The sequence below is a fragment of the Nelumbo lutea genome, chromosome 1 (genome assembly GCF_056320005.1).
Source record: "Nelumbo lutea isolate HS-2025 chromosome 1, American lotus-T2T, whole genome shotgun sequence".
Classification (NCBI taxonomy): Eukaryota; Viridiplantae; Streptophyta; class Magnoliopsida; order Proteales; family Nelumbonaceae; genus Nelumbo; species Nelumbo lutea.
In genome coordinates, this window is record NC_142684.1 from 31,423,299 (window position 1) to 31,450,472 (window position 27,174).

Genomic DNA, 27,174 nt, shown 5'->3' on the forward strand with positions numbered 1-27,174 from the left:
TATTGATAAAAAAATTTTATCGTCTAGCTATGGATATTCTAGGACAGAACTACATAAACTTCAAATTGTATATCAGCTCCCCCAGGTACAAGTTTTAAACAAATAAGCATCATATGACTGAAGCAAGAAAAAAACATGTGTATCAAGAGAGTAAATGAAGGAATAGCTATAGGAATAAAATAACAAGTTAGTTGTGTCACCTATGAACAACATTTTGATCATGAAGATACTTCAAACCATTCAAGATCTGCCTTGTATATGCTGAGACTTGGGAATCTCCCAAGCGATACTTCCGATAGAGATTTGCAAGAGAACCTTGTGTTACAAGCTCAAGGAAGATATAGAGTTTTGTTTCATCCTGCAGAGCTCATTATGTAAAAATAAATTAATACATGAATTTGAACCAGAATCTACATAAAATCCATTAGGCACACAGAAAAGATCAGCATCATCATCTAAGCATTGTTCCAACCGGAGAAAAAAAACTTCAATAAAAATTTGTATTTAATCAAGAAAATATAGAAGGAAGCAAGAGAAAGATCAGAGCAAGAGGAAGAAGAAAGGATTGAAATAACTGATACATCAACCTGCTGTAAGTTAAAAAAAGGACTGAAATAACTGATATTTCCTAGTAATATTATTACTCCCTCCTGAGTACATCCTCTTTACCTGCTCCCAGATCTGCTTTGAAGTATCAAGAAATATTAGAGTACTGCTGACTATTGTATAGAATTCCACAGCCATGTTTTACTCTGTGCATCTTCTTGTAACCACTCCAAGTACATGGAATTATCAATTCCAGGCTTCTTATCAGTGAAATACTTTAATTTTCCAAATTCCAATAGCTGTAAGTGAAACCTCTACTAATTTTGCCCAAACAGCATAGTTTGCACAGCCATTCAACTTAAGGGTGGCAAACATAAAGGTTGTGAGGGCCATAAAATTTGACTTTACCTCCTAGTATCTTACTGTTCTTACAAAAATGAATTCACAACTAAATTTCATCAACCTGATCATATTCACAGCTCACAAACACACCTACCACATCACTGGAAGTCCCTTTATAGCCTTAGTTCCATTAAAAAATCAGAAGATATTTTTCACTTCACGGTACTAATCAGAACCAACCATCACTTTCCCTCTTGATTTTGATCTACTAGAGGGTCACAAATATCACTGATCACCTACCACAGCACCTATAATGGTTAGAACCATCACTAATCACCAAGAAACCCTGCTGAAACTAGTCTAATCCCCTGTGGCAAGCAGTTACAGCCTTCTAGAAGGAACCCTAATCAGTTTGATGGTGAAAGAAAGCCCTAATCAGATCTTCCTCTTGTTCCCTGCCCTGATACCATGTGAAAATATGCTATTACAGAAGCACAAAACAATCTAGACTGAAATAGAAAGGAAGAAAGAAAGAAAAAAGAAGAGAAGGGAGGAGGGGAGAAGAAAGAAAGAAGAGAGAGGAGAATGGAGAGAAACTGCCAAACTAATTAGAGAGAGATTAGAACATCTTAATTCTCTCTAAGCAGTCAGACCAGCTTTATATTAGCTTTAAATAAAAACACAGAATTACAGATAGAATTACTAAACTACCCTCCCGCCCAAATACACCCAAAATGATGTCCTTTAATGCTCTCTTTTAAAGAGTTTGGCAATTAAATGCCAGCAACCAACTAGATGCAATCCTCCTTTATACAAGCTTGGGAATGACAACTTGACAAGTAAGACAAGCTCACACAGGTGATGTCTCCAATTCTTCATGATAGAACTAAACATATTGAAATTTAAAAACACTTTATCAGTAAGAAGGTTGAAATTCATCTTCGTCATTGGACCTAGCAACAACTCCTTGCATTGTACTCCTCCAAGTAACAAGATTACCTCCCACAAAGGTACAATAGCCACCAGTAGGCTTTTTATCATCAAATTTTGTAGTCATAAGATGTGAGGTCTTTGAAGCATGCATTTGCTGACTAAAGACACCCACAACACATGCCATTTCTAAACGAGTCATAGAGAGATACAAGAGTCTTCCAACAAGCCTCTAAAGCTGTTTAATGCCTGAGAGAGCCAGTTTGATGCATGGTGTGTGAGCTAGTTTGACCCCCTAGCTTTCCCATGTCTTGAAGAAGATCTAGGATATATTTCCTTTGAGAAAATGCAGATACCTTTAATTGACCGAGCAACTTCAATTCCCAAAAAAAAAATAATGAAAAAGGACTAGATCTTTACATAAAAATGTGATGATAAGAATTGCTTAAGTCTCTAGATCTCTAAATCCCAATTTCTGTGATAACTTTATCATCCATATACACGATTAGGGTTGCAATTTTGTCCACATAAAATTGACTGAACATTCGATGGAAGTCTTGAATAACTTTGGGAACTTCCTCCGTAGAATGAATAACATTTGATGGAAGTCTTGAACCACCACCACGAACATCAAAAAGCCAGCCAGCGCATCTCTGCCTCCTCACCTCATCGCTTGATATTTGTTTTCCTCTCTTTCGATCATGCAAAAGCTCTAATGGCTCCACACTGCCCCTGAATTCTTCTTAATTACACTCCAACCAGACCAACCCTTCCATGACATCTTTCTTCGCTTGTTCCTCTGCCTCATGGCTGCTTCTAGTCTCAAACCATAATAACCCGAAGCCTAATTCAGACTTTCTCTCCACTACTTAGCACCAACACGCAACAATATCAGATCAAGCTCAAGTTTCAAAAGAGTCTTCTTCACCTCTGAACAATGAAGGGCTGAGCCCGAGGAACATGATGAAGACAGAGATAAAGGTAAGGAAGCCTCCTCCAAATTCTAATCCATGATCTTATGGACACCATGGCAATGATATGCATTCAGCCATGGTGTGCGAAAGAGCCACTATCGAATTAACATGGGGCCAAGTACTTATGGTCCATGTACGTAGCACATCACACATCCATACATCACATGCATAAAACAAATTGATCCAATCAATTAAAATATCTGTAAAACCCTTAATTAATTAGATTAAATCAAAATCAGCCCAACAGAGCCCATAATGTTATCATATAACATTATCTAGGTACATGGGCTGTACTGCAAAAAGCAGTTTGGCCCATGTAGCTAAATTAGGGCTGATTCAGTTTTATCATATTAAAATTGGGTTTTTAGAGAGGTGGGCTGAATTAAAACTTGAAGTGGGCCATCAATCCTTGGGCCTAAATCGAATTTGGGTTAAAAAAACCAACCCCATCGAACCAACAATTCGGTCCAACCAGTTTGGACCAAATCTAGTGTAAATTGGCCCAAGTTTTGGGGTCCAGCTCAAGATTTAATTCAAGAATAGTGATCTGAATAATAAATTAAATCTAGATAATCAAATTATCAAGAAAACAAAATCAAAGTGATGCATTGTGATTTTCTTGGACATCCTGCAAACCTGCAAAGAACAATTAATCGCAAATTGCAGAATCGATATCTGCAAAATCGCAAATCGCAAAACTTCTTTCTACGAAATCTTCTTCTCCTCTGTTGCGCACTTCAACAATCTCTAGATGAAATTAAAATAGAAAAACCTAATTTTTTCTATTATTACATCACATTGAATTCCTATACAATTTGTCTAAAAAAATTATTTACAGACCAAATCGAATAGAAAAGAAATAGTAGGGTGCGCCAATCTTGGCACTAGAAAGATTCGATCTCCATCACATGTGCAGCCCAAATATTCAAGAAACATTCATAGAACAATTCTATAAATAACAGAATAATAAAGATTTATTTTCCAGATCATCCACCCAAAATCTGGAAACCAATTCCCAGAAAAACGCTAACTGCGCAAATCGGGTAGAACGCCTTCTGCCCATTTGTGCAGATTCAAATCTAATCAAATTTGGTTTAAGACTTGAACCTGGCTCTGATACCACTGAAGGGATGGGAAATCCATCATATTGATGGCCAAACCCTACAAGAAGGTTGGGCGAAATTTCAAAAATTTGTTTACCCCCATCTGGGAATCCTATTCCCAATTTAGAAAACTATATTTTCAAGTTTTGTTCTTGTAGCCAAACCGGACCAAATCTAAAACCAAGATTAGGGAGAGATATACCTGATACAAAATCCACACACAAAAGCTCCTCCCAACGCAGGTGTTAATGCCCAAAGAGTGTACCAAATCCTTCCTCCACTAAAAATAACACAGCTTAGTATGAGGCACAATCAGCAAGTAGTTCTTCACCAAGAACCATTTGATTCTTTAGCAAGAATCGAATGAGGTATTGAGCACAGATTCAAAATTGTTTCTTCTAACAAGAAACAATATCAAGATCAAATCTTGATCAGTCCCAAGAATTGGAGATCAAACAGGGTAGGGGCGGCAAGAGCAGGGAAAAAAAGAACTGAAGGCAGGATCAGTCAAATTGAGTTGTCTTTTGTAACATTTATGTGTCTTTTTCAGATCCGCCCTGCTCTCTATTTATAGCTTTAAAGAGAGAACCTCTTAATCTGATTAGGAGTCTCTTGATCCAAATCTTTATTTGGATCTGGACTCTTTAAGTGATAAGGATAATCCCTTAACTTATCTACAGTTGAAGAACATCTTATTCCTAATCAAATTAGGAGTTCCCTGATCCAAATCTTTATTTGGATCTGGATTCTTTAAGTGGATAAGAGTTATTCTCTTATCCTTATCTACTGATCCAAACCCAGATCCGCCCCTATTTAATTAACCCAATTAACCCAGTTCGAAACGGGCTTTAGGCCTATTAAGCTTTCAAGCTCACTTCCTTTTAATGCTGGCTAGCTTGGCTCTCTTTGTATGGCGTGGGACCCAAACATTGATCTACACATCAGCCACATGGGTTCAACCTAGCATCTGTTACAAGGCCTGGCCGAATTCATTATTGAATATAGTGAACCCTTGAGTCCATCATTTTAATGGGCCCAACATTTACACTAAATGGTCATTGGGTCCAGCCATCTTATGAAAGCCCAAGGACTGTGGGCAGATGCAAGATTAGCCCATCAAGTATAACCCTCAATGGTCTTACACTTAACCTCTCAGCCTTAATGATCAAACACTGCCCGACAAAAGATGACCTCTCCCTCGGCTGCAAGGTACAGTGCTACACTCTCTACTCACATGGATCCTAGGAATTAAAAAATTTTGCAAACAATTTGTAAAACCATAATATATAAGTATATCTCTATATAAATATATTTTGCAAAACCAAATTTCAAACATATTTGAAATCCACTATGGGCAGTTTTGGTTTCCATTAGAGAGTGGATTTTCCCAATCATTCACTTTGTCCGACAAAGGGGCTGATCCTGTCACTATGATCACTCACTCAGATGAATTCTCGGACTGTCCCAACATACCCAGGTTTCGACCCCCTCTAAGAATCTCACTGATTGGTACATCAAAGACAGCCTAATCCAACACCTAGTGCAGTATCATAATCGAGCCTAGGGGTCAGGTGTAACATTCCAGTTTTGCCCATTTGTCTCCAAGGTCCAAGAAAATACTAGAATTTTGGTTCGATTCAGGGTTTCAAGAAAACCCACACTGCATGTAACTCAGGTCTCACCCTGACAGCTGAGACAAGCCACCCCAACCAACTTAGCGGTACATCAGTGTCAGCTTTGGTAGGACAAATCTCCCCAGATCTATCCAATGGCTATTAACATTCTAAACTAACACGAGTCTCATATGTGTCCATTTTAAGGGTATTACAAGAAACACACCACAATAACATGAATCAAATATGTACTTTATTCATTTACAATAAATGTCATAATGTACATCATGCTGATTGGAGCTAAGGGCATTCACTGTCTAACAGAGAGACCAGAGGTGGAGGAGGAGGTCTGAGAATGGAGAGAGAGAGACTGGTGAGAGACAGAGGTGGGGGGAGGTTTGAGAATGGAGAGAGAGAGAGAGAAAAAAAAAAAGAGAGAGAGAGAGAGGGGGGGCTCAGGGGACGAGGGTAATAATGGGTTTTGAAAAAATTTTATAGGTCACGTGGGGTCACATGTGCACAAATCGTGATAGAGCATTAATTGATGCTAACAGTAGGGGTAGAGCTAGTCAATTGTCAGAAACAGAAGGGGTAGTGTTAGACAATATGTAAACAGTAAGGGTATAGTTTGTCAATTTCGTGAACAGTAGGGGTAGTTTAAAAGAGTTACCTTTTTTTTTTTTAAATCATCCTTGATGTTTTTGTTTTTCATAAGGGAAATTTCCTTAAACTATCCCTACTGTTTGCAAAATTGACTAACTATTTTTTAAAAATTGACAACGTCATTAAGTGCTAATGAGAAGAAACGAAATGTCAAATTTTCCCTTCACTATTCCTCAAATTTCAAAATAAAACCCAATTGACGAGCATTTCCGATGATGATGCTTGATCCCTTTTTCCGGCAAACAGTGTATTTCACCGCCGGAAGATGGTAAAGACAGTGGTGTTCCCCAACCCCCAGACGTGGAGTACTACCAGAACGTCGTCAGAACTTCTCAAAGTGTGTTTCACAATAGAGTTTGTCAACCATATACTTGATCGAGGGAAAGGAAGAAGAAAACTAATCTCCTACTAAACTGATCTCCTACTCTCTCTCTCTCTCTCTCTCTCTCTCTCTCTCTCTCTTTTCCATTGTTCTTATTACTGATTTTTGCTACCATTTCTTTCTCTTCATTTTCCCTTTGAATATCGATTTTAACTTATTTTCATGGCATCAAAGCACCTTTTAACTCATCTGAAGCAAATAAAATGGTACAAGAACGTTGGTGCTAAATTGGATGAGTCTTGGCGGATTATGGCTCCTAAAGAACTTCTAGATCTGCAACTCCCAGATCTTCTTCTTCCTCTGCCCCCTTTCCAGATCTGCAACTCCTAGAACTCCCTAGAACCGTTGCTTCCTGATTTGCGTTCGAAGAGGGCACCTACATCCCCTTCCTTTCTTCGTTCTCCCTATTTTCTTCTTCCTTCGTCCTCCTCCCAAATCTGTAACTCCCTATTTTCTTTGTTGACAAGAATCGCAAGGGATGTAGCAATGGTTGAAGACAGGGATCAAAGGATGCCCTCACAGACCCAAACCCTAGGGTCAAATGACTTCTCCTCTCCTCCCCCGGTGGTCAGACGACTTTAACAATGGCGATTCTAGCAAAACTCTCCTTCGATTCTAACACCGACTTTAATAAGATGAGAATTCAGCAAAATTCTCCTTCTCAACAAGCATATCCTTCAGAGCCTCAGCAGTCTTGACTATGGCATCTACCATCTTAGCAATTATTTCTAAGGCCAGCACAAGTGAAGCATTAAGAATGATATCTGTCGTTATCTCTCTACCAGAAAAAAGAAGCTACAGAAGAGCCAACATTCAAATTCATTTTTGGAGAAACTTCATATCGGAGTGGCAATCAATATGAAATGGCATGATTTGGGTGAAACAAGATAAGAGGAAAACATTCACGTTACCATGGGATATGAATGTAAAATTCAGAAATACTACAAGGATAGATGCAACAAGAGAAAAATCCTCTTTCACAGCTAACAATTCTCAGAGAAAAACTAGAATGATCATGAACAGAAATAGAAACCCAGAAATTTTGACATTCAAATTCTCCTAGCAAAAGCTCAAATGGAACAAGGAAGGAAAGCGATGGATAGATAAAAAGAAAACTATAAATTCATGAAACTAGGAGAGAGAGAGAGAGAGAGAGAGAGAGCATGAAGAAACAAAAATAGAATCTGAAACTTTTTTGTCTTTTCTTTAGGGAGGAAGATTTCTTCCCAAAAATCACCGCAAAAGATGGTGAAGGGTATTTTAGAAATTTTCGGAGAATGGTTTCCTCTGCGCCCTTCAGCTCTGTTTTTGGATCTACCAAAATCACTGCCACCGCTACAACTTCCAACAGCAGCAGTGAACAATAATGGTATCTTAGGAATTTTAAAATAATTATCACTCATGTAATGTCACATGTGAATGAAATGTGACGCAAATTAACAACAAGGGAGGTTTTAGACAATTGTCAAAAATCTGGGTACTTTAAGGCAATAGCTAAACAACAAGGGTGGAGTTAGTTAATTAGCTAAATAGTAGGGGTAGTTTAAGGAAATTGCCCTTTTGATAATTGCCATTGTCATTAGATCATAATAAAAAATGAAGTGTCCCTTTTGCCCATAAGATAAGAGAAAAAACTATGGGAGAGGCGAACTTCTAGAAGAGTCCAGTCCATTGGTCTCTTTGCTACTACAGACAAACTTTGGAAAGAGTCTTGTACCTTGATCTCTGGATTTCTTAGCTAGGAAACATCATCACCCAAATCCTCCATGAGAGAGGTTGTTACCAAATCCACCATAGTGGCGGTGGCAAAACAGGGGAAGTGAAAGAGGAGGGGAGAGAGAGAGAGAACTACCACTGTCAGAGGGAGCTCCAATCCCCCATGATACGTTCTACTTCAAAACCTTAAGGATCTCTTTACTACTGAAATCTCCCCATCGCCCTGGTATTAGGATCAGCCCTGTTCCATTGTTTTGGTCAGTTCGCATCGTATCTATTCACATGCGATGAAAATATGGAAACATGAACAGGTGTTTGGATCAATAGTCAATACCTACTGAGATCAAAATCTAGACAGAGAGATCGATAGTGTTTCTAATACAGTAATACCTTTCTCTTGAGTGCCAAAGTGGTAATCTTTAAGATTTTTTTTTTACAGAAGACAAGCGAGGAATTCCATGTCAAAAAGACGGGAGGCTGTGGTCTGGTTCCTCCACCAACTATTGAGCAATCTGGGGTTGAGCAAAGGGATTTTGATCGATGGTGACAAGGGCTTCCTGTTCACCAGGAGATTAAATCTGAGTCATCAATATTCCATGTACTGGTAAAACACCGACGAGAAAACAAGCAAGGAGGATTAGGTTGTAGCTGGTCCATGAATCAGCCTTACAGGGAATGGACTAGGCAATGGCTGTAAGAATGAAACTAATGGTTGGATTCAGTGGTGGTGGCGCAACAACGATGGTGGGATGGAGACCATTGTTCACAGTGACAGAATTGCAAGGATGGGCATAGGAGGAAGTAGTAGTAGAAGAAGAAGAAGAAGAAGAAGAAAGAGACAGAGAGAGAGAGAGAGAGAGAGAGAGCTAAAAGGGAAGAGTGGTTGTGGTAGTTCAATGTTCGATGGCAACTGTGAAAAATAAAGAAGAAAAGAAGAGTTGAGAGAGAAGTTGGATTCGATGTAGATGCCGTTGATTTCTATTTGAGCAATCAAAGAATCAAGGAAGACCATAACAGTGGTCATAAAATTCTTACTCACAGGCAATGATTCTTACCTAACTTACAAAAGAGGGATGGAAGGTAATATTGGGTTTTAAAAACTGGGTAAATTTCTTAAACTACCCTTATGGTTTAGCTAATTGACTAAGTGTATCCTTACTGTTTGAAAATTGACTTACGCTACCCATACTGTTTCTGCGAATTAACTAAGTCTACCCTTACCATTAGCATCTGTTAACTTTTCGTTACATATGATATCATGTGACTAATATATTTATGAAAATTTCCAAAAATACCCTTCCCACCTCCATTCCTAGAACACCCTTCGTCATCTATCTTCACCGGTTCACCCCAATAATAGGTCAGCTCATCAGTCTTCGATGTGAGTGAGTTCTCGTCAATGTCGATGTGGTTATCACTGATATCATTGAACTCTTGATTTTTGAACACATCAAATTCTATGCCGAACAAGTGATTATTGCGGTTGCCGCTGTTGGTATGGTTAACAAAGCCAAGATGTTGAGAAGAGGTAGTGCCATTGATTCCGCCGGTGGGTGCGAAGATGAAGACGATGTTGTGGCCAAAGAGTTGGTCATTGTTTGGAGCGATGGAGAAGATGAAGGATCGCATGTGTTGGGACCCTTGTGGGTATCCTAGAATTTGAAAGTGCTCGACCAACGGTAAAGGCAGCAACTTGCAGCAGAAGGAGAAGTACATAGTTTTGGAAAGATTCTCAAAAAGACTAGCGGGTTGGAAAAGGAACTACATCTCTTTAGGGGGTAGAATCACTCTAATTACGTCAATACTAGCAAATTTGCCAGTGCATTTTGCTAGTTTTGGAAAGATTCTCAAAAAGACAGTGGAAGGAGAAATACCAAATCCACCGCTTTTGGTACCTAGTTTTGGAAAGATTCTCAAAAAGACTAGCGGGTTGGAAAAGGAACTACATCTCTTTAGGGGGTAGAATCACTCTAATTAAGTCAACACTAGCAAATTTTCCAGTGCATTTTTTATCTACCTTCAAATTGCCTGTTAAGATTGCAAACCAAGTTGAAAAAATAATGAGAGATTTTTTGTGGGAACCTGGAGATACTAAAAAAGATCATAGGGTAAAATGGGAAGTGGTGTCTAGAAAGAAAGACAAAGGGGGCTTAGGGATTAGAAATATTAGAATAAGAAATGCAGCTTTGTTAGGCAAATGGCTATGGAGGTTTCCTAAGGAGCAAGAGAGTCTATGGCATAAGGTGATAAAAAGTATTCATGGAATGGCAACAAATGGTTGGGACGCTGGACTCGACCCAAGGGCTTCGTGCTTTTCCCCATGGAAAGATATTGTTGGTATCTTGCCTATCTTCTTTCCTTTCATCAAGTATGATGCTTGTGTGGGTAATAAGATTCTTTTTTGGGAGGACTTGTGGATTAGGGAATCTCCCCTTAAGGATAAATTCCTGAACCTATATTCCCTTTCTTTGAAAAAATCTCAATTTATCTCTTCTTTTCATGTTTTTGGGGATTCTTGGGATCTAGGACTAAGGAGAGTTTTGAGGGACTCAAAAGTGGATTCGGCAAATGATATTTTTTTCTCTACTAAGTTCAGTTTTTCTAGACCACTCTTCTCCTGACGGTAGAATTTGGGCTGAAACTTCTACAGGTAGTTTTTCTTGTTCTTCGTTTTTCAATGCTTTGGTCCTTCCTTCTAACCCAGTATCTTCCTTTCCTGTTAAAGAAGTATGGAGCACTCCGCCCCCCCCCCCCAAAAGTAAGGGCTTTTTGTTGGGAAGTGGTTCTCCAAAAAATCAATACCTTGGAAGTGCTTCAAAGAAAGAGACCAAATTGGTGCTTGTCACCTCATGTCTGTAGCCTTTGCTTGAGGAATGGTGAGACGGTGAATCACCTATTAATTTCTTGTCCTTTTAGTACTCTAATTTGGGATTGGTTCTCCACTCTCTTTGATTGTAGGTGGACTCCTCCCACAAGCGTAGCGGATTTATTTGACCCTAGCTTTTTCCAACAACCAAAGAAGAAAGGAAGGGTGATGTCGAGAACAACGAGGGCAGCTATCTTGTGGGCAGTGTGGGAAGAGAGAAATAATAGGATTTTCCAAGGGAAAAAAAAAAAATCAGCTCCTTTAAGTTATTGAAGGGATCACCATCAAGGCAGTACATTGGCTGAAAACTCTTGAACTGTTCAAGGATGTCTCTATGGATGATTTGTTTAGAGACTGGAGTATTTTAGCAAGGTCTTCTACTTCATCCGCTACCATACAAGCAGTTTGGTCCCCTCCTATGCAGTGTAATGTCAAACTGAACTTTGATGGCAGCTCTATTGGGAATCCCGGACCTTCTGGAATAGGGGGCGTGTTTAGAGATGCGGAAGGAAAAATCCTAGCTTTGTATTCTGGTCCAATAGGTTTGGGGGACCCGCTTAGAACTGAAGTATTGGCTCTCCTCCAAGGGCTCAGATGGGCCAAGCAATTGGGTTTTCAACAGTTAGAAGTGGAGGGGGATTCCAAATTAGTAATAGGTTGGCTTCAATCAAATAGTTTGGGAACGTGGTCCCTTAGACAACATGTAAGGGGATTATTGAGCCTCACAAGGGAGCAGGTTGCACAAGTGTATTGGTCTAGCAGGTCAGAAAATGCTTTAGCTGACAACCTAGCAAAACAAGGGGTGAATCGGGAGGTTTTGTTTTGTGCAGTATTTTTAGTTATTTGTTATTCAGGGGTCACCTTTTACTTTAGAAGGTGATAGTTGTTCCTCTGGTTTTATCTAATGAAAGTTACCGTTTCCTATCAAAAAAAAACAGAAGCATCAAGGAGAAGGAATTGCAGCAGCAGAAACCAGACCCAAAAGCTCAATTAAGCTCTCTACAGTGGGTATCTCGTCAGAACTCAGATGAGAATAGTGTTCTACATCCTTCTATAGATCATCCAAACCTGGGGTACATGAGGAATAGGTTGGAGAGGGAGAAAGAAAACGAAGGGTGGGTTGACTGTAGTGTGGAGGAAGATGATGTTGAGGAAAGCTCAAACGACACCACCAGCCTAGGAAGTGTGGGAGATGAAGGATTCTTTGACTAGGAAAATAGGGGGACTCTAAATCTTGAAATATTGTTTCAAGGCAAAATGGAAGGAGCACAGCAAGTGGACTCGTTGGCTCTGAATGACAGGACAGGAAGTAACCGAAGTAGAGCACTGCCAGGAAGCTGGGGAGGAAAATCTATGCCCAAGAATAGACGATTCTTTACCAAGTTTTCAATCTGCGCAGGATGCTAATAGGGGAGTAAATCAGGATAACCTAAGGCAGATCAGGAATACACCAAAGTGAGGCAAACTGAAGGTTGAACTTAAGGGATCACTGTGTTGCCCAACCGACAGGACTGTTTTCTCACCAATCCACGGAGATAGATAACATCCAATATTTGAAACAGGGAAGGACATCTGAACGCACCAGTTCACCTCTCTCTCCCATCCCTTGTCTAAACCCAGGTAATCCTGTTATTTCAGTTTTTGCTACTAATGACTGATCTACGTCTCTTGTTCCAGATTCCTTTCCCATCCCAGAGCTGGAAGCCCATGATAGAGAAGCCACCGCAGTAGACTTGATATGATCAGTATCCTTTCTCTAATACCATCAAGAACCTGAAAGAGTCGAAGAGAATAGGAGAAGAGAGAATAAAGAGAAAAGACTTTGAGAGGCAAAAAAGGTGGGTTTGTGGGTTGTGGTAACCTCTATCTTTTTTTCTTATTTTTCTTGATATATAGGAAGATTACACCCGACCCAAGACCTGAACACCTAGACTATCTGGTAGAAGTAGAAACTTGAGCTCCTGCTGAGTGGTTGTGACTTCTTGAAATTCTCCTCCATGTCCTTCATTTTCCATCCAATCCACCACCTGGTTTCCTTCTGTGTATGTGATTGTACATTACACATGATCTCGCCTCTTCAGCTGGTTCCCTGCACTCCTCCAGCATTACATTGCACATCCACGTCGTCCTCCCCAGACCTTTAAGTCAGGGTTGTTTTGGAGTTGCCTTCAATAACAATTTTGTTTGCTCCTGATTCCATTAACTGTTTACGTGCTTTGAGGGCTGCTCTCATCTGTGCAGTGCAGTGGTAGTAGAACCAATAGGGCCTGCTCCTAGTTTGATCACTTTTCCTTTGTGGTTTCTAACAACATAACTGAAAGCGCATAGATTGTTTGTTAACTTAGAGGCATGAAAATTTACTTTTATTTCATCTTGACTTGGAGAGGGGTCCATTTTACCCATAAGGTTGATCTCGCATTCCTTTCTTTATATAAGACCAACTTTTTCTGGGCCTCCACATATTCTCTACAACTTAGTAGAGCTTGATCTATGATCTTGGGAGGGTTGTAATTCTTCTTTTTGAAGATTTGTTCATTTCTGTTTTTCCGTAGGTACCACACAATATAGCCGGTTATATCATATCCAATCCTTTATGGTAGTTAGATTTACTGATTTCATCCCACCATTACAGGATATTTCGGTCTGTCCTGATCCAGACACACATGGTTGTTAGCAATTGTTCCCCAGACTTGTCGAGCTACCTCACAATTGAAAACGATGTGTAATGAATTCTCAGTTTCACCACAGACCTAGCAGTCAAGATCAATATTAAAACCTTTGCTACATGGTTTTTCCTTTGTAGGTAATTTGTCCCTCATGGTTATCCATAAGAAGAACTTCATCTTTGGAGGGCATATGATATTTTTTTTTTTTTTGTAACTCATTTGATTCTTCATTTAGTATGGCATATGCTGATTTCACTGTGAGCTCCCCACTAGGGCTTGGTCCCACACTATTTCATCCTCTCTATCTTCAGAGGGAAGAGTTTTAGATTGAATTTTATTGATTAAATCCTCTGGGAATATCTGTCTCATTTTGGCTTGATCGCAGTTTCCGGGCTGATTTGTGATGATGTCACTCACTGTTGCATTCTCATTTAACAGATATTCTTTGGATATTTTGGATAGTATCAATGGGCTGGTTGGATATTTATATTAGGGTGACAAGGTGTTTACATAAAATAAAGTGCAAGGACACAAATGCCCTTACAGACATTAAGTACATGTTACAACACCTTTAACCAACAATCTCCGGTGCATTAGTCTATTTTTCATGGTCAATAATAATGTATTCCATTCAAGAAAAATTCAGAAGCCACTGTCCAATGGCAGAGAAGATGCAGAATACAAAGACAGGTTTCAGCTAATAGTATATAAAATAATTTGTATATAGAGTCGGGCTGGGGGGGGGGGGGGTTCAGCTTTGATTGGGCTGCTTTCACTGAACCACATTGAGTTCACCAGAAAGTTGATTTCCTGGATGAATGAAAGCATATTATCAAACATAGCTTCTAGGCTTTCCACGTGGGGCCCACCATGCAAAGCTAGAAGTCACTGTGTGAAAGCCCTCCCAAACGGGCACATAATATGCAGTTTTCACCTAATAGCATATAAAACAGAATACAAGTGAAACATTTCTTTTTTTTTTTTTATCAGCATGAATACAACATTTTTTTTTTTTGATCAGCATGAATACAAGTGAAACATTGGCTATTTTGAATGAACATTAAAAGAAAATCCTCCCACAAGCTTAGATAGTCTGTTTGCAGGTGAATCCTTCAGGTGGCCAAGGAAAAGAGGAAGAATTTTATGGAGATGTACTAGGGCTGCTGTTGTATGGGCAGTTTGAGAAGAAAGAAAAGCAAGAATTTTCAAGGAAGAGGAGAGAAATGTGGAAGCAATCTTAGATTGCATTCTATTGCTCAAGAGATTCAACTAAAGCTGAATTGTCAGCTGTGCTGTGTGGGGTTCAATTAGCAGAAAAGATGAACTTAAGAAGACTCTCAAGTAGTAGTAAGCTGGTTAAAAAATGAAAAGAAAGCAGCCTGGATTTATCGATATTTGGTAAAGAATATCAAGTGGTTTCCAAGGGGAATGACAGTAACTGTTCAGTGGGCTCCAAGGGCTGCTAATGGGATGGCAGATTCTCTAGCAAGGCAAGGGATTGTAAGGGAGCAATTGTTTTAAGGAGCAATTGTTTCACCTGCTCCTGTGGGCAAGGGGTCATTAGGGAGTGATTGCTTTGGGCTCAGTTGTTTCAACTTATTCTTAGGGGTACTCATACCCCATTTGTAAATTGTAACCCACTGTATATTCTATTATTCTTGTTTATATTAATGAAATGTTTCCTGTTATCTATCAAAAAAAATGGGGGATATATGATTTTTACAAGCATGGATTCATAAAAAATGAAGATGGTGACCAATGACAACTATTTTCTCATTCTACCATAAACTTTGGGTGGGGGAGTGGAGAATAGAATATAACAAGTTGTTTAGGAGTTGTACCTTTTTTGTGCCATAATATTGAACTATATTTTCATGTTCAAAATGACTTAAAAGCGCAATCTCCTGAAGCAATAATTCGGGAATTAGAGAAAGGGAAAAATGCATGTTATAAATTAACATAAGTGTTAACCACTATGATTCTAGTATCTAGTCTCCAGTATATGAGGAAGTCCAACAAATTTAATGATAGTATGGTTTGTGTACCATAGAACTTGGTGAAATATTTTTCCTCTATAAAAATTGATTGATATGTTATACTCTAACCTGCTCAAGTTGAAAAACGCTTTGCTGGCCCTGGCTTCCTTGATCGAGCAATGAAACTTCTTTAACAGCAAAAAAGAACCCATCACTGCAGAAAATCAACAGAAGTGAGGTTACAATGATGCCCCAATAATGATCATACCATCTTGATCAGACAAGTTTTTACTTCCCCAGTAAACATCAGATTGTATGCCATCCTATAAAGGGCTTGTCCCTGATTGATACAAGCCGTCTGAGCATTATACAAAGGGGTGTCTACTTTGGACTTCAGATTTCAAAGACTTATTTTATCAATAAGAATTTCATAAATGGGAAAATCTATGATGCCAGAAAGATATCATACCGGAATGGCTTTGACCAATCACAACCCCCCGTGAATTTTGGTGAAAACCCACCTGATTGGTTTCTACTTTTATGATTCTGGTTAGTTGCTTGTAAATTCTTCCCATATCATGTCTTTCTGGCATCGTAGTTGAACCCTTCATAAATAAATCCTAAAGTGAATTTGTTGCTGTGAACAGAGGAACTGTACATAGAGTGGAGTCCAATACTACTTTTTTTTTTGCCCAAAATAAATTAGGTCTGTGAGTCAACTCCCTATTTAGCTAGAACATCTGCCACCCATTTGCATATCTTCTCACCCAGTTGAAACTAGAATTTATTTGCTTTTCTATGACATCAATTTCCCTAAAAGCATGTCTATATTTCCAAGGTGCTGATTTGACTTGCTTGGTCCAATGAATGACTAATTGTGAATCTCCTGCAACTTCCAAGTCTCTAATACCAAGCTGTACTGCTAATCTCATTCTTGTAAGAGTGCCATGATTTTAGCCTTGACCACGTCTCCCAAGCCACTTGGACCTAACTACATCACTACCTTACTCCTTGGTGGTTCCTAATCACTTCCCTAATGCCTGCTCTTCCTGAATTGCCCATAGAGCTGCCATCGAAGTCCAGCTTTATTCACAACAGGAGGTTTCCAATACAATCCATTCTCACTTGTTCAATGTGTCTATTTGTTTGTGGCACTTCAGTCCATGATCTAACAATGCCATTGATTGAAAAGTCTCTGAATAGCTCCAATGTTTTTACCCAATGTGCAGCTCTCACTAAATGGCTTTAGTTAGTTCCTCCTAAGACCTATTATTCTCATTGAATAATCTATTGTTTCTTTCTTCCCAAATCATCCCCACCATTGCTGCCCTTACTATTTTCCACATGATCCTCCCTCTCTTTTCTTTAAGCCTCAAGAAGTTGGGGTTGAAGAAACTTACCACTTCCTATGGGAGTACCCATCTGCAATGAAAAAGAGAACAAAAATATTCCCAAATACAAAACACAAAAGGACAGGAGATTAATAAGTGGGGAATAGTCTCACCACTAGCCTTACAAAGAATACACACATGACGAGAAAGGCAAGAATTAGGCCTCATTTTCTGTAGCATGTCACAGGTGTTGATCTTTCCAAGGAACACTTCCCAACAAAATGCCTGTCCACCATGTCGTAAGCCTTTTCTAGGTATAATTTACAAATTAAACATTTTCCTCCCTTCTTTCTCTTTTCTACCACACATTCATTTTCCACTAGAATTTGGTCCACTATTTGCCTCCCATCAACAATGGCTCCTTGAAATTGAAAGATTACCATCAGTGGAAAAGTCTTCAACCTTCTTGCTAGGTATTGTGTTATATGTTTTTTCTTACATTTGGCCCAAAGGGGCAAATATTAATTGCACATATTAACTTTTCTAATTACATTTTAGATCCTATGGGGATGGAGCTCTTAGAGATTTGAAACACACCTTTTATTCTCTTCTCTCTCTTGACATTAGCTAGTTGAAAATTTATCAAAAAAAAAAAAACATTAGCTAGTTGAAACCTACTGCAGTACTGCCCTCTACAGCAATAGAAGATACAGCAAATTGATTTCTTGAGAGATTTGAACACCGCAAAGTTACCAAAACATATGAGAGAAAGAAGAACTAATGGCTGCACCCAGGTTTAGAAGCTGACGGAAGTTTCTAAATTTATGGCTTCTATTTTCTTTTATAATCCAATTGCTGCTTTAAAAGATCTGCAATCAGTAGTTTCTTTTTGTTTCTATTTAGGAAATTATTAGTTTACTCAACTACTATTTTTTATGTTTCTATTTTTTGAGTTTCCATTTTCTGAATTCTAGGATTCTAATTAGTAGTTCAGATCTGGACCCCAACAGCCATTGCAACCATACATCAAGAACATTTGGCCATGAAAGGACAAGGGAGATGTTCCCGATGTATGGCTGCAATGGCTGTTGGGATCGTGTGTTGGGACCTTATGTTTGGACCAGATCCAGACTCTCTAATTAGGAGTTGATGCAATCTAAAGCATTTAACAAATCAAAAGCAATTGGGGATGGGGGTGAGGTTTGAGAGGAAGGTGAAGAGAGAGAAGAAGAGCTTGTAGATGAAGAGTGATGAGAAGTTGTTGTAGTGTCTAGAGTTGAGGGGGAGAAGATTAATAGAAGTTTCAGGATATGGGTATCTGGTTCACCTATTTTGCATCCAAGGATTTGTTCAAATTTTGTTTTGATCTAGATGGAGAGGATAGGAACCTTCTTGAAGTCGAGGATTGGATGTGGGTCAAGCTGGTGGCGTCTGCTGGTTTTATGTCTCAATTTGATCTTGCTTTTTTCTGAGTTTTCTCAAGTTATGTGTGCTGTCTCAGGTGAATGTTTAATGGACGGGTGAATTTCAATTCTGTATTTTGGATATGTTGAAGATAGGTAGTTTATATTATTGTTGTTGTTGTTTTGGTGATTTCTTATCACCCTCCTAGATTGTATCCTTTTTTCCTTTTAATGAAAATTTATTTTACTTATCAAAAAAAAAGAAAAAACGTCTAAAGCATGCCCCAAGAAGCACCATATCATTTTCAAAGAATAAGACAAGTGGGCCTTGCATTTAAATTCACTAATGGGCTTCCAACAGCCATTTCAGTTAGTGGGTTTCTATCAGCTAGTTTGTTAATGGACTTCTAACAGTTAGTTTGTCTGTGGACTTCTAACAGCTAGTTTGTTAGTTGGTTTCTGTTTCGACTGTTGCTACAGTAGTCCGAACAGGAAGAGGAGAAGAAGAAGAAGATGAAGAAGAGAAGAAGAAGAAGGGTCTGTCGAAAATCTGATGGTTCACCCATTCAGTCGACCCCCTTAATCTATATTAGATTCTAATCATGGTTACAAAGACAGAAATGACCTTAAGTGTGAGGTAGAGTAACTCTAATAACACTGCCACATAAGCAAGTTACTTAATAAACAGAAGAAGACTAAACTACCCCTATTCGGCACATCTTAACACTCCCCCTCAAGCTGGAGAATATATGTCATATAATCCCAGCTTGTTACATAGATAGTTCACTTTCCCTGAGCTTAGAGCTTTTGTAAACAAATCTGCCCACTGGTCATTCGAGCCCACATGTTCTATATTTATCTCTTTGGCAAGAACCTTCTCTCTCACAAAGTGGCAATCAACCTCTATGTGTTTTGTTCTCTCATGAAAGATAGGATTGGATGAGATATGTAGTGCAGCTTGGTTGTCACAGTACAATTTCATAGGTTTATCCATGTGAAACCCAATTTCTTGTAGGAGATTCCTCAGCCACACTAATTCATAAGTAGTGTGAGCCATGGCCCTATATTCGGCTTCAGCACTGCTTCTGGCTACAACCGTCTGCTTTTTACTCTTCCATGTCACAAGATTTCATCCCAGAAATGTGCAATAGCCTGTAGTAGATCTTCTGTCACTCACTGAGCTTGCCCAGTCTGCATCTGTATACCCAACTACTTCAAGTTTTCCTCCTGGTTTATACAATAGCCCACGTCCTAGAGCTCCTTTCAGATACCTCACAATTCTAAGGACTGCATCCCAGTGAGGTATACGAGGGTTCTGCATGAATTGGCTCACCACACTGACTGCAAAGGAGATGTCGGGTCTCGTGATAGTCAGATAGTTCAGCTTTCCCACTAGTCGTCTATACCTTCCAGGATCTTCAAATACTTCTACTGTATCACTACTCAACTTAACATTTAGTCCCATAGGGGTCTCAGCCGATTTTGCACCTAACAGTCCTGTTTCTTCCAATAGATCAAAGACATATTTCCTTTGGCACAGATTCACACCTTGTTTTGACCTGGCAACCTCTATTCCCAAGAAATACTTTAATGTTCCAAGGTCCTTTGTTTGAAAATGATTTTGCAGAAATGCCTTTAGTTTGCCAATCCCCAATTTATCACTACCAGTGATGACAATATCATCCACATAGACCACTAATAAAATCTTCCCAGCTTCTGAGTCATAGCTGAACACGGAGTGATCAACCTGGCATTGCTTCATTCCAAAATTCTTCACCACTTCACTGAGCTTCCCAAACCAAGCATGTGGAGATTGCTTCAACCCATAAATTGCTTTCTTCAGCCTGCACACCTTACCACCCTCCCCCTGAGCAACAAACCCAGGTGGTTGCTCCATATATACCTCCTCCAATAGATCACCATGGAGGAAGGCATTCTTTATATCAAGTTGAAGGAGAGGTCAATCATACATAACTGCCAAGGAAATTAGGACACGAACGGAACCAATTTTAGCCACCGGAGAGAATGTCTCCATGTAGTCCACACCATACACCTGTGAGTAACCTTTAGCAACAAGTCTGGCCTTCAGACGCTCCACACTACCATCTGGCAAGTATTTCACAGTATACACCCATTTACAGCCCACAGCATGTTTCCCAGGTGGAAGAGTAGTAAGTTCCCACGTTTGAGTATGTTGAAGAGCAGAAAGTTCCTCCTCCATTGCCCGCCGCCATCCAGGTGAACTAAGAGCTTCTTAAACATTGTTAGGTAGGGAAATAGAAGACAAAAGTGAAACAAACTGGCAATGTGAGGCAGAAAGACTAGATAATGAAACAAAATTGGAAATGGGATGGAGTGTGGAACTACGTTTACCTTTCCGTAAGACAATGGGTAGGTCAAGATCTGAAGGTTCAGCAATAGGAGCCATGAGAGGATCCGAAGATGAGGTAGAAGCAAGAGGAGGGGCCAGTGTCGTTCGACGTGTATACACTTGTCGGATCAGTGGTCGTTCAGTGGTGACCTGCACTGGATGAGGAGATGAGTCTACTCCAACAACAGCCTCTGGAACTGAATCACTGACAGGAAGAGGAAGAGGAGGTAAGGGTGAGGACAAGGGTGCTTCATGACTGGAGAAGAAGGGGACAAACTCAAAATGTGACATCAGGGCAGACATAGCACTTTCGGGCAATGGAATTATAACACTTGTACCCTTTTTGAGTCCGAGAGTAGCCAAGGAAGACACATTTAATTGAGTGTGCATCTAGCTTGTCTATTCCAAGACTCAAATTATGAACAAAGCACACACAACCAAAGACACGAGGAGTTGGAAACGGAGATAAAGTGGGAAACAAGATGGAGAAGGGGGACCGACCATGAAGAATAAAAGAGGGCATCCGATTAATGATAAAACATGCAGTGAGTACAGCATCACTCCAAAACCGTTTAGGAACATGCATGTAGTGAAGCATAGACCGAGCAATTTCAAGAAGATGACGATTCTTCCGTTCAACCACCCCATTTTGTTGAGGGGTGAAAGCACACGAGGTCTGATGAATAATGCCATGTTGTTCTAAGTACTGTTGAAATGCAGTAAGAAAGTATTCACGACCATTATCTGAACGGAGAACTTTGATTAGAACACCAAATTGTGTGCGTATTTCAGCATGGAATTTTTGAAAAATGGAAAATAATTCACTTCTTTCTTTCATTAAGTAAATCCATGTCATTCTTGAACAATCATCAATAAATGAGACAAAATACTTGAACCCATTATAAGACTCTATTTTGATTGGACCCCAAACATCTGAATGAACCAAAGAAAAATGACTCAACATACAACTCTCAACTCTTGGACTGAAGGACACACGACGGTGTTTACCAAACTGACATGACTCACATTGTAAAACTGACAACTGACTCAATGATGGAACCAACATCTTGAGAACCTTGAGAGATGGATGTCCCAGTCGGCAATGCCATTGTAGAGAAGTAAGGGAATTCTAAAGTGCAATTGAAGATCCACCGCCGTCAAGATAATACAATCCACCAGCTTCATGCCCCCCACCAATCTTCTTTCCCGTCTTGAGATCCTGAAAAACACAAGTGAAAGGAAAGAAGGTAACAGAACAGTTAAGAGCTTTGGTTATTTTACTAACAGACATAAGATTGAATGGAAACTTAGGTACGTATAAAACAGATGATAAAGGGACAAAAGCCAAGTCAACATTACCAACACCACAGATGGGAGATGAGGACCCATTGGCAAGTGTAACAGTTTGTGATGTGGAGGTTTCAGAAAGAGAAGAGAACACACCTAGAGTCCCGGTCATATGATCTGAGGCTCCAGAGTCAATAATTCAGGAAGGAGTTTTAGATGACATGCATGCAATACCTGATTGGGCATATGTGGCAGTGGTATGTTGTGAAGTAGTTTGAAGGAACCGTTCATACTCATCACGCGGAACACTCACCATCTCCCTCCCAGAAGTAGATGTAGATGTGGGAGGTGTTAGGTCTGCCAGTTTACTATCACTAATAGCAACCTCGCCTGCTACAGCATGATTAGCCCATTTAGAGGGAGGGCCATGTAGATCATAATAGAAATTCACTGTGTGTCCATCCCTACCACAATGAGTACACTTCCTTATAGAGTTATTTTTTCCTCTGCCACGGCCACCCCTACCAATCATGGAATTGCCACGGCCCCCTCTGGAATGGCCTCCCCCTCTTGTACTATGTCCACCACCTCTATCTGTCACAAGTGCTGATCTATCATACTGTGTGGGGTTCTCTGTCTGGCCCAAAGAGATTCTACGAAGTCTTGAGACTACTTTCTCAAGTGTAGGAAGAGTAGAGCCCCCCAATATTTGAGCTCTAACTGGTTCATATTCCGACTTCAACCCCACTAAAAATCTTATAACATCTAGCTGCTCCCTTTGCTGTTGTTGAATTTGAATATCTGGAGTAAGGGGATGATAGACATTGAGTTCATTCCTTATATTTTCATGCAGGCATAGTACTCTTCTAGTGTTTTGGTTCCTTGTTGTAAATCAAAGTACTCCTGATACAACTGATATACTCTTGTTGTGTTATCTTGTCCAGAATATAGCTTCTTAGCATGCTCCCATATATCCTTAACCGTATCAAGGAACATGAATTTGGCACTGATTTTGGGTTCCATACTATTCCGCAACCAAGTCATGATTTGAGCATCTTCTTGTTCCCAATCATCAAACCTTGGAGAGTCAACCGGTGGCTTCTCATCTCTAACATGCTTTGCTTTCTTCTTTGCCTTCAGAAAAGCTTCCACTGATTTAGCCCATTGAACATAGTTCTCCCCATTTAGCTTAATTGAGGTCATTTGTACTCCTAGGTAGTCGGAGGAAATTACTACACTAGGTTTCTGATCATTGTAGCCATCTCCTATTGCTGCCATTACTCTTTCACAGTTGTCTCTAACTTTACTTCTCAGCTACAAGCTGATTGATGTTGTTCACAATTTGATATTTCAGCACCTATTGCAGCCTCTAAACACCACTGCTGACTTCACACACTTGTTCTTATTCACACTACTGCTGACTTCACACACTTACGTCCCACATAAGCATCAGTTTACCATTCACTAATCACAAGTAGAGGCCCTCTTACAACCACTCAAGCACCACAACACAGCCAAATCTGTTGCACCCAGTTCAGACTTGTTTAACACACTTAAGAGGGCATTACACAACCACAAGGAGTTCGGCAAGGTCACTGCATTCTACCTTACACCACTCGGCCACTTACAGCAGCCCTAACACCATTCAACAACTTACAGCAACCTTACACCATTCGGCTACTGCACACATAGCCCTTCCTAGGGCAACAATGAACCTAGTTCTCTAGGTTCTACTCAGTACAACAGCTTCTTGTAGGGTTTCTACCCAGAAATATAAGTAACACTAGAAGAAGAGAGAACCAACCTTCCTTTGAGAATATCAATCAACCATTCACTGCTGAAGTCACTTTCCTTGTTTAAGAAGGTTATGCGCAGCAGAGAGACAAGTTGTAATGTTTCTGACCTAGGGCGAACCAGTTCTCTCCATCAACTGATCAGAAACGAAGGTGAAGAGTCACGAACAATGCTAAGGTGCTTTACAAACTGACTTAGGTCAGGAGCATGGCTCTGATACCATGTTTCGATTGTTGCTACAGTAGTCTGAACAGTAAGAGGAGAAGAAGAAGAAGAAGAAGAAGAAGAAGAAGAGAAGAAGAAGAAAGGTCTGTCGAAAATCTGATGGTTCACCCATTCAGTCGACCCCTTTAATCTATATTAGATTCTAATCATGGTTACAAAGACAGAAATGACCTTACTTAAGTGTGGGGCAGAGTAACTCTAATAACACTGCCACATAAGCAAGTTACTTAATAAACAGAAGAAGACTAAACTACCCCTATTTGGCACATCTTAACAGTTTCCAATGGTTAGTTTTAAAATGCTCCAACAGCTAGTTTTGTATTAAATGCTCTAACAGCTAGTTTTTTGTTCTTTGTATAAAGCCTCATAATCTCAAGTTAGAGACATTAAGTTCTTTCCATTGTTTTGTGAAGCTTAGAGCTTTCTTATCAGAATTGAGAGAGTCCTCTCTTGGGTAAGTCCGTCCCAACCTTTGTTGCCTCTTTGAGCAAATTTCTTCTTTTTCTTTCTTCATATTTGAGTTGCATCAGGAATCAACTACAATTTTAGTAATTGCCAAAACTCTAAGCTTTAAGGAGTCTATATATACATGTAAATCTATCTACAACAGTAGAATTGAATGAAAATTGAATGAATTAGTTTTTGTTTTTCTATATAGTTGTCCTTGAAATCAGTGTTAGAGAAACACATGCTTTTTTCTTCTCCTTGTTATTTTCTAGTGGTTTTCTACTACTAGAAGCAAATTAGCAACTATTCCATGCATTTTCTCCTAGATTCAGAATACACTGAGCTACCTACTATCTACCAGCCTACATTAAAACCCTAGAGAATTTTGACCTCCCCATAGCATAGTTGAAAACAGATTGTGTAAGACATTTAAATCGGTTGATTGAGACTAATTTAGCTTTAAGGACAGTTCAGCATCACAAATATATGCTAATAGTGGCTACTTTGCTCGCGAATGTGTGTCTGAGAGAGAGAGAGAGAGAGAGCACTCTACTTACTCAGCGATCCCTTCATACACTGTTCCAAAAGACCCACTGCCCAGAAGCCCTCCCCGTTGCCAAGACGTGATGGTACGTCTGACTCTAAAAGTAGGCGAAATATTAGTAGGTTCCGTGGTCGTACTGGAAGAATCGTCATCGTTTGAGGTCGAAAACCAACTAGATTCAAATAAACCGCTGGTATCACTCAATCTCTTCGCCTGTTCCCCTGTCACCCGTTCTTCTTCTCTCGCTTCAATCACTTCATGGCCATCCTCACGTATTCTATCCTCATCATCATCAACATTAGAGGAGGAGGAGTAGCCCGTCTCTACACGACGAATTGACGACGAAGGAGCTATATCATCTTCAGGTGCAAAAGACTTCAAAAGCTCCCAGGTCGAAGCTGACCCCATACGATCCTCAACCTTCAGCAACATTGCCGGCGGTGGAGCGAGCACCGGCGGCCGAACCCCCTTAATTCCTCCACCGACGCCAGCACCAGAAGATCCCGGAGCAAGTGAATTCCCGTCACTGAACAGAGGAGGAGGAGAAGAACGATCCCCTGACGGTCGCTCCGCAGCTCCATCACTAACTCTAAACTTATCCGAAGACCTAGTCGACAAACCACCTTCACACTCTTCTTCCCCTACTCCACGAGGAGAAACCGAAGGCAACCGTTGATCTTCTGCCGACTGCTTCGCAGCTTCACCTGCAACTCTCTCCCTATATGACAACCCAATCCATGAGCCATCTTCCCCCTCTTCCTCCGCTTCAGCCGGTTCCTCCTGTATATCATCTCTGTCCTCGACTAGATGAGTCAATCGCGGCCTCGGGAAGATATCGGACGAAGACCGGGCCTTCCTGGCCTCCCATGCGGCGGTCGGAATCGCGAAGTCCTCCGGACCGGAAAGCCCCAAACTCCGGCAAATTTCGTTGACCTCATCGGCGCCTTCGATTCGGAAGCTAGTCTTGTTGGTGATAGAAAAGATTTCAAGGGAGCGAGTAGCGCGGAGAGAAGGGGAGAGATCACCAGGTGGTGACGAAGACGAAGGGGAGAAGGCATCGTAGTCGATGTTCTTCACGGCGTTCCGACGTTCCAACTTCGGCCTCCGTCGGCTGGAGCCACCGTCCATCGTTTCGTCCTTTTTATGACTTAAAAACCGCGGTAAGTGATGCATCGAAGACTGCTACTTCTCTCAGTCCAAGCTCGCGCCGAAGAACTCGCGCCATCAGGCCCATCACCCGAACAACAACAACTCTCGGACAACTTAACGTCTCTCTCTCTCTCTTTCCTCTCCCTCCTCTCTCTCTCTCCTATCTTGTTTCTGAAATATTGGATTCTTGTCTTCAACTCTTTACAAGATTACAGTTTCTGGTTTAATCCGCGGTACGGGCAACCGTATCTGAGGTTTAGATTTTGAGCCCGTCTGATTTGGCACGTCAGGTTAAATGGCTGGGAGTGGATCCGGATCGGACGGTTTAGAATGTGGATGTATGTGAGTAAGCTTCGATTATTATAAAAAGGATGACTCTCACTTTGAACTTGGACTAGTAAAAGCCAATAAAGCCCACACTTCCTACTCACTTTTCCTACCCACGCCGTACCCGGAAATCCCGTTTGGTCGCAAGAAAGATAGAAGAAGTGGTGCCACGTGGAACTCTAATGCGGCTTCGTTAATTTCGTAAACGATAGAAGTAGAAATATGCGGGGCCCACATGATTCCACGATCATAACGGCGGAATCGTCACCGTCCAAGACGAACAATGTATTATGTGTGGTGATTTGGTAGTCCCACGGAAACGGTACTGCGAAATTATGGTCACGTAGACTGAGTATAACTTGACGGCTATGGAGGATGAATTTTTGTTAGGAAATGGAGGGGACTGAATTTAACGATTTAAATAATTAAATTTTCTTTTTTGTTAAGAAAAATAATAAAATATTTTAGAACATAGCAATCTACCAAGCCAATTTCAAAAGACAACCACATTTCTTTATA

The 27,174-nt window shown here is 40.3% G+C and overlaps 1 protein-coding gene across 2 annotated transcripts in view; it reads right to left on the reverse strand.

Annotated features, from left to right (window-relative positions):
• Window positions 1-26,523, reverse strand: part of LOC148874162 (mitogen-activated protein kinase kinase kinase 1-like) — an 81,731-nt gene extending 55,208 nt beyond the window's left edge. Inside the window, exons 1-4 of one of the 2 annotated variants that reach the window (XM_088965602.1) lie at window positions 25,193-26,523; window positions 15,907-15,991; window positions 15,643-15,705; window positions 201-358 (exon numbers count right to left, since the gene is read on the reverse strand). In XM_088965602.1, the coding sequence (XP_088821728.1) occupies window positions 201-358; window positions 15,643-15,705; window positions 15,907-15,991; window positions 25,193-26,352 (1,466 nt within the window). In that variant the 5' untranslated portion in view covers window positions 26,353-26,523. The remainder of the gene's footprint in view (window positions 1-200; window positions 359-15,642; window positions 15,706-15,906; window positions 15,992-25,192) is intronic. The other variant, XM_088965603.1, reaches the window with a different exon arrangement.
• Window positions 26,524-27,174: the final 651 nt, after the last annotated feature.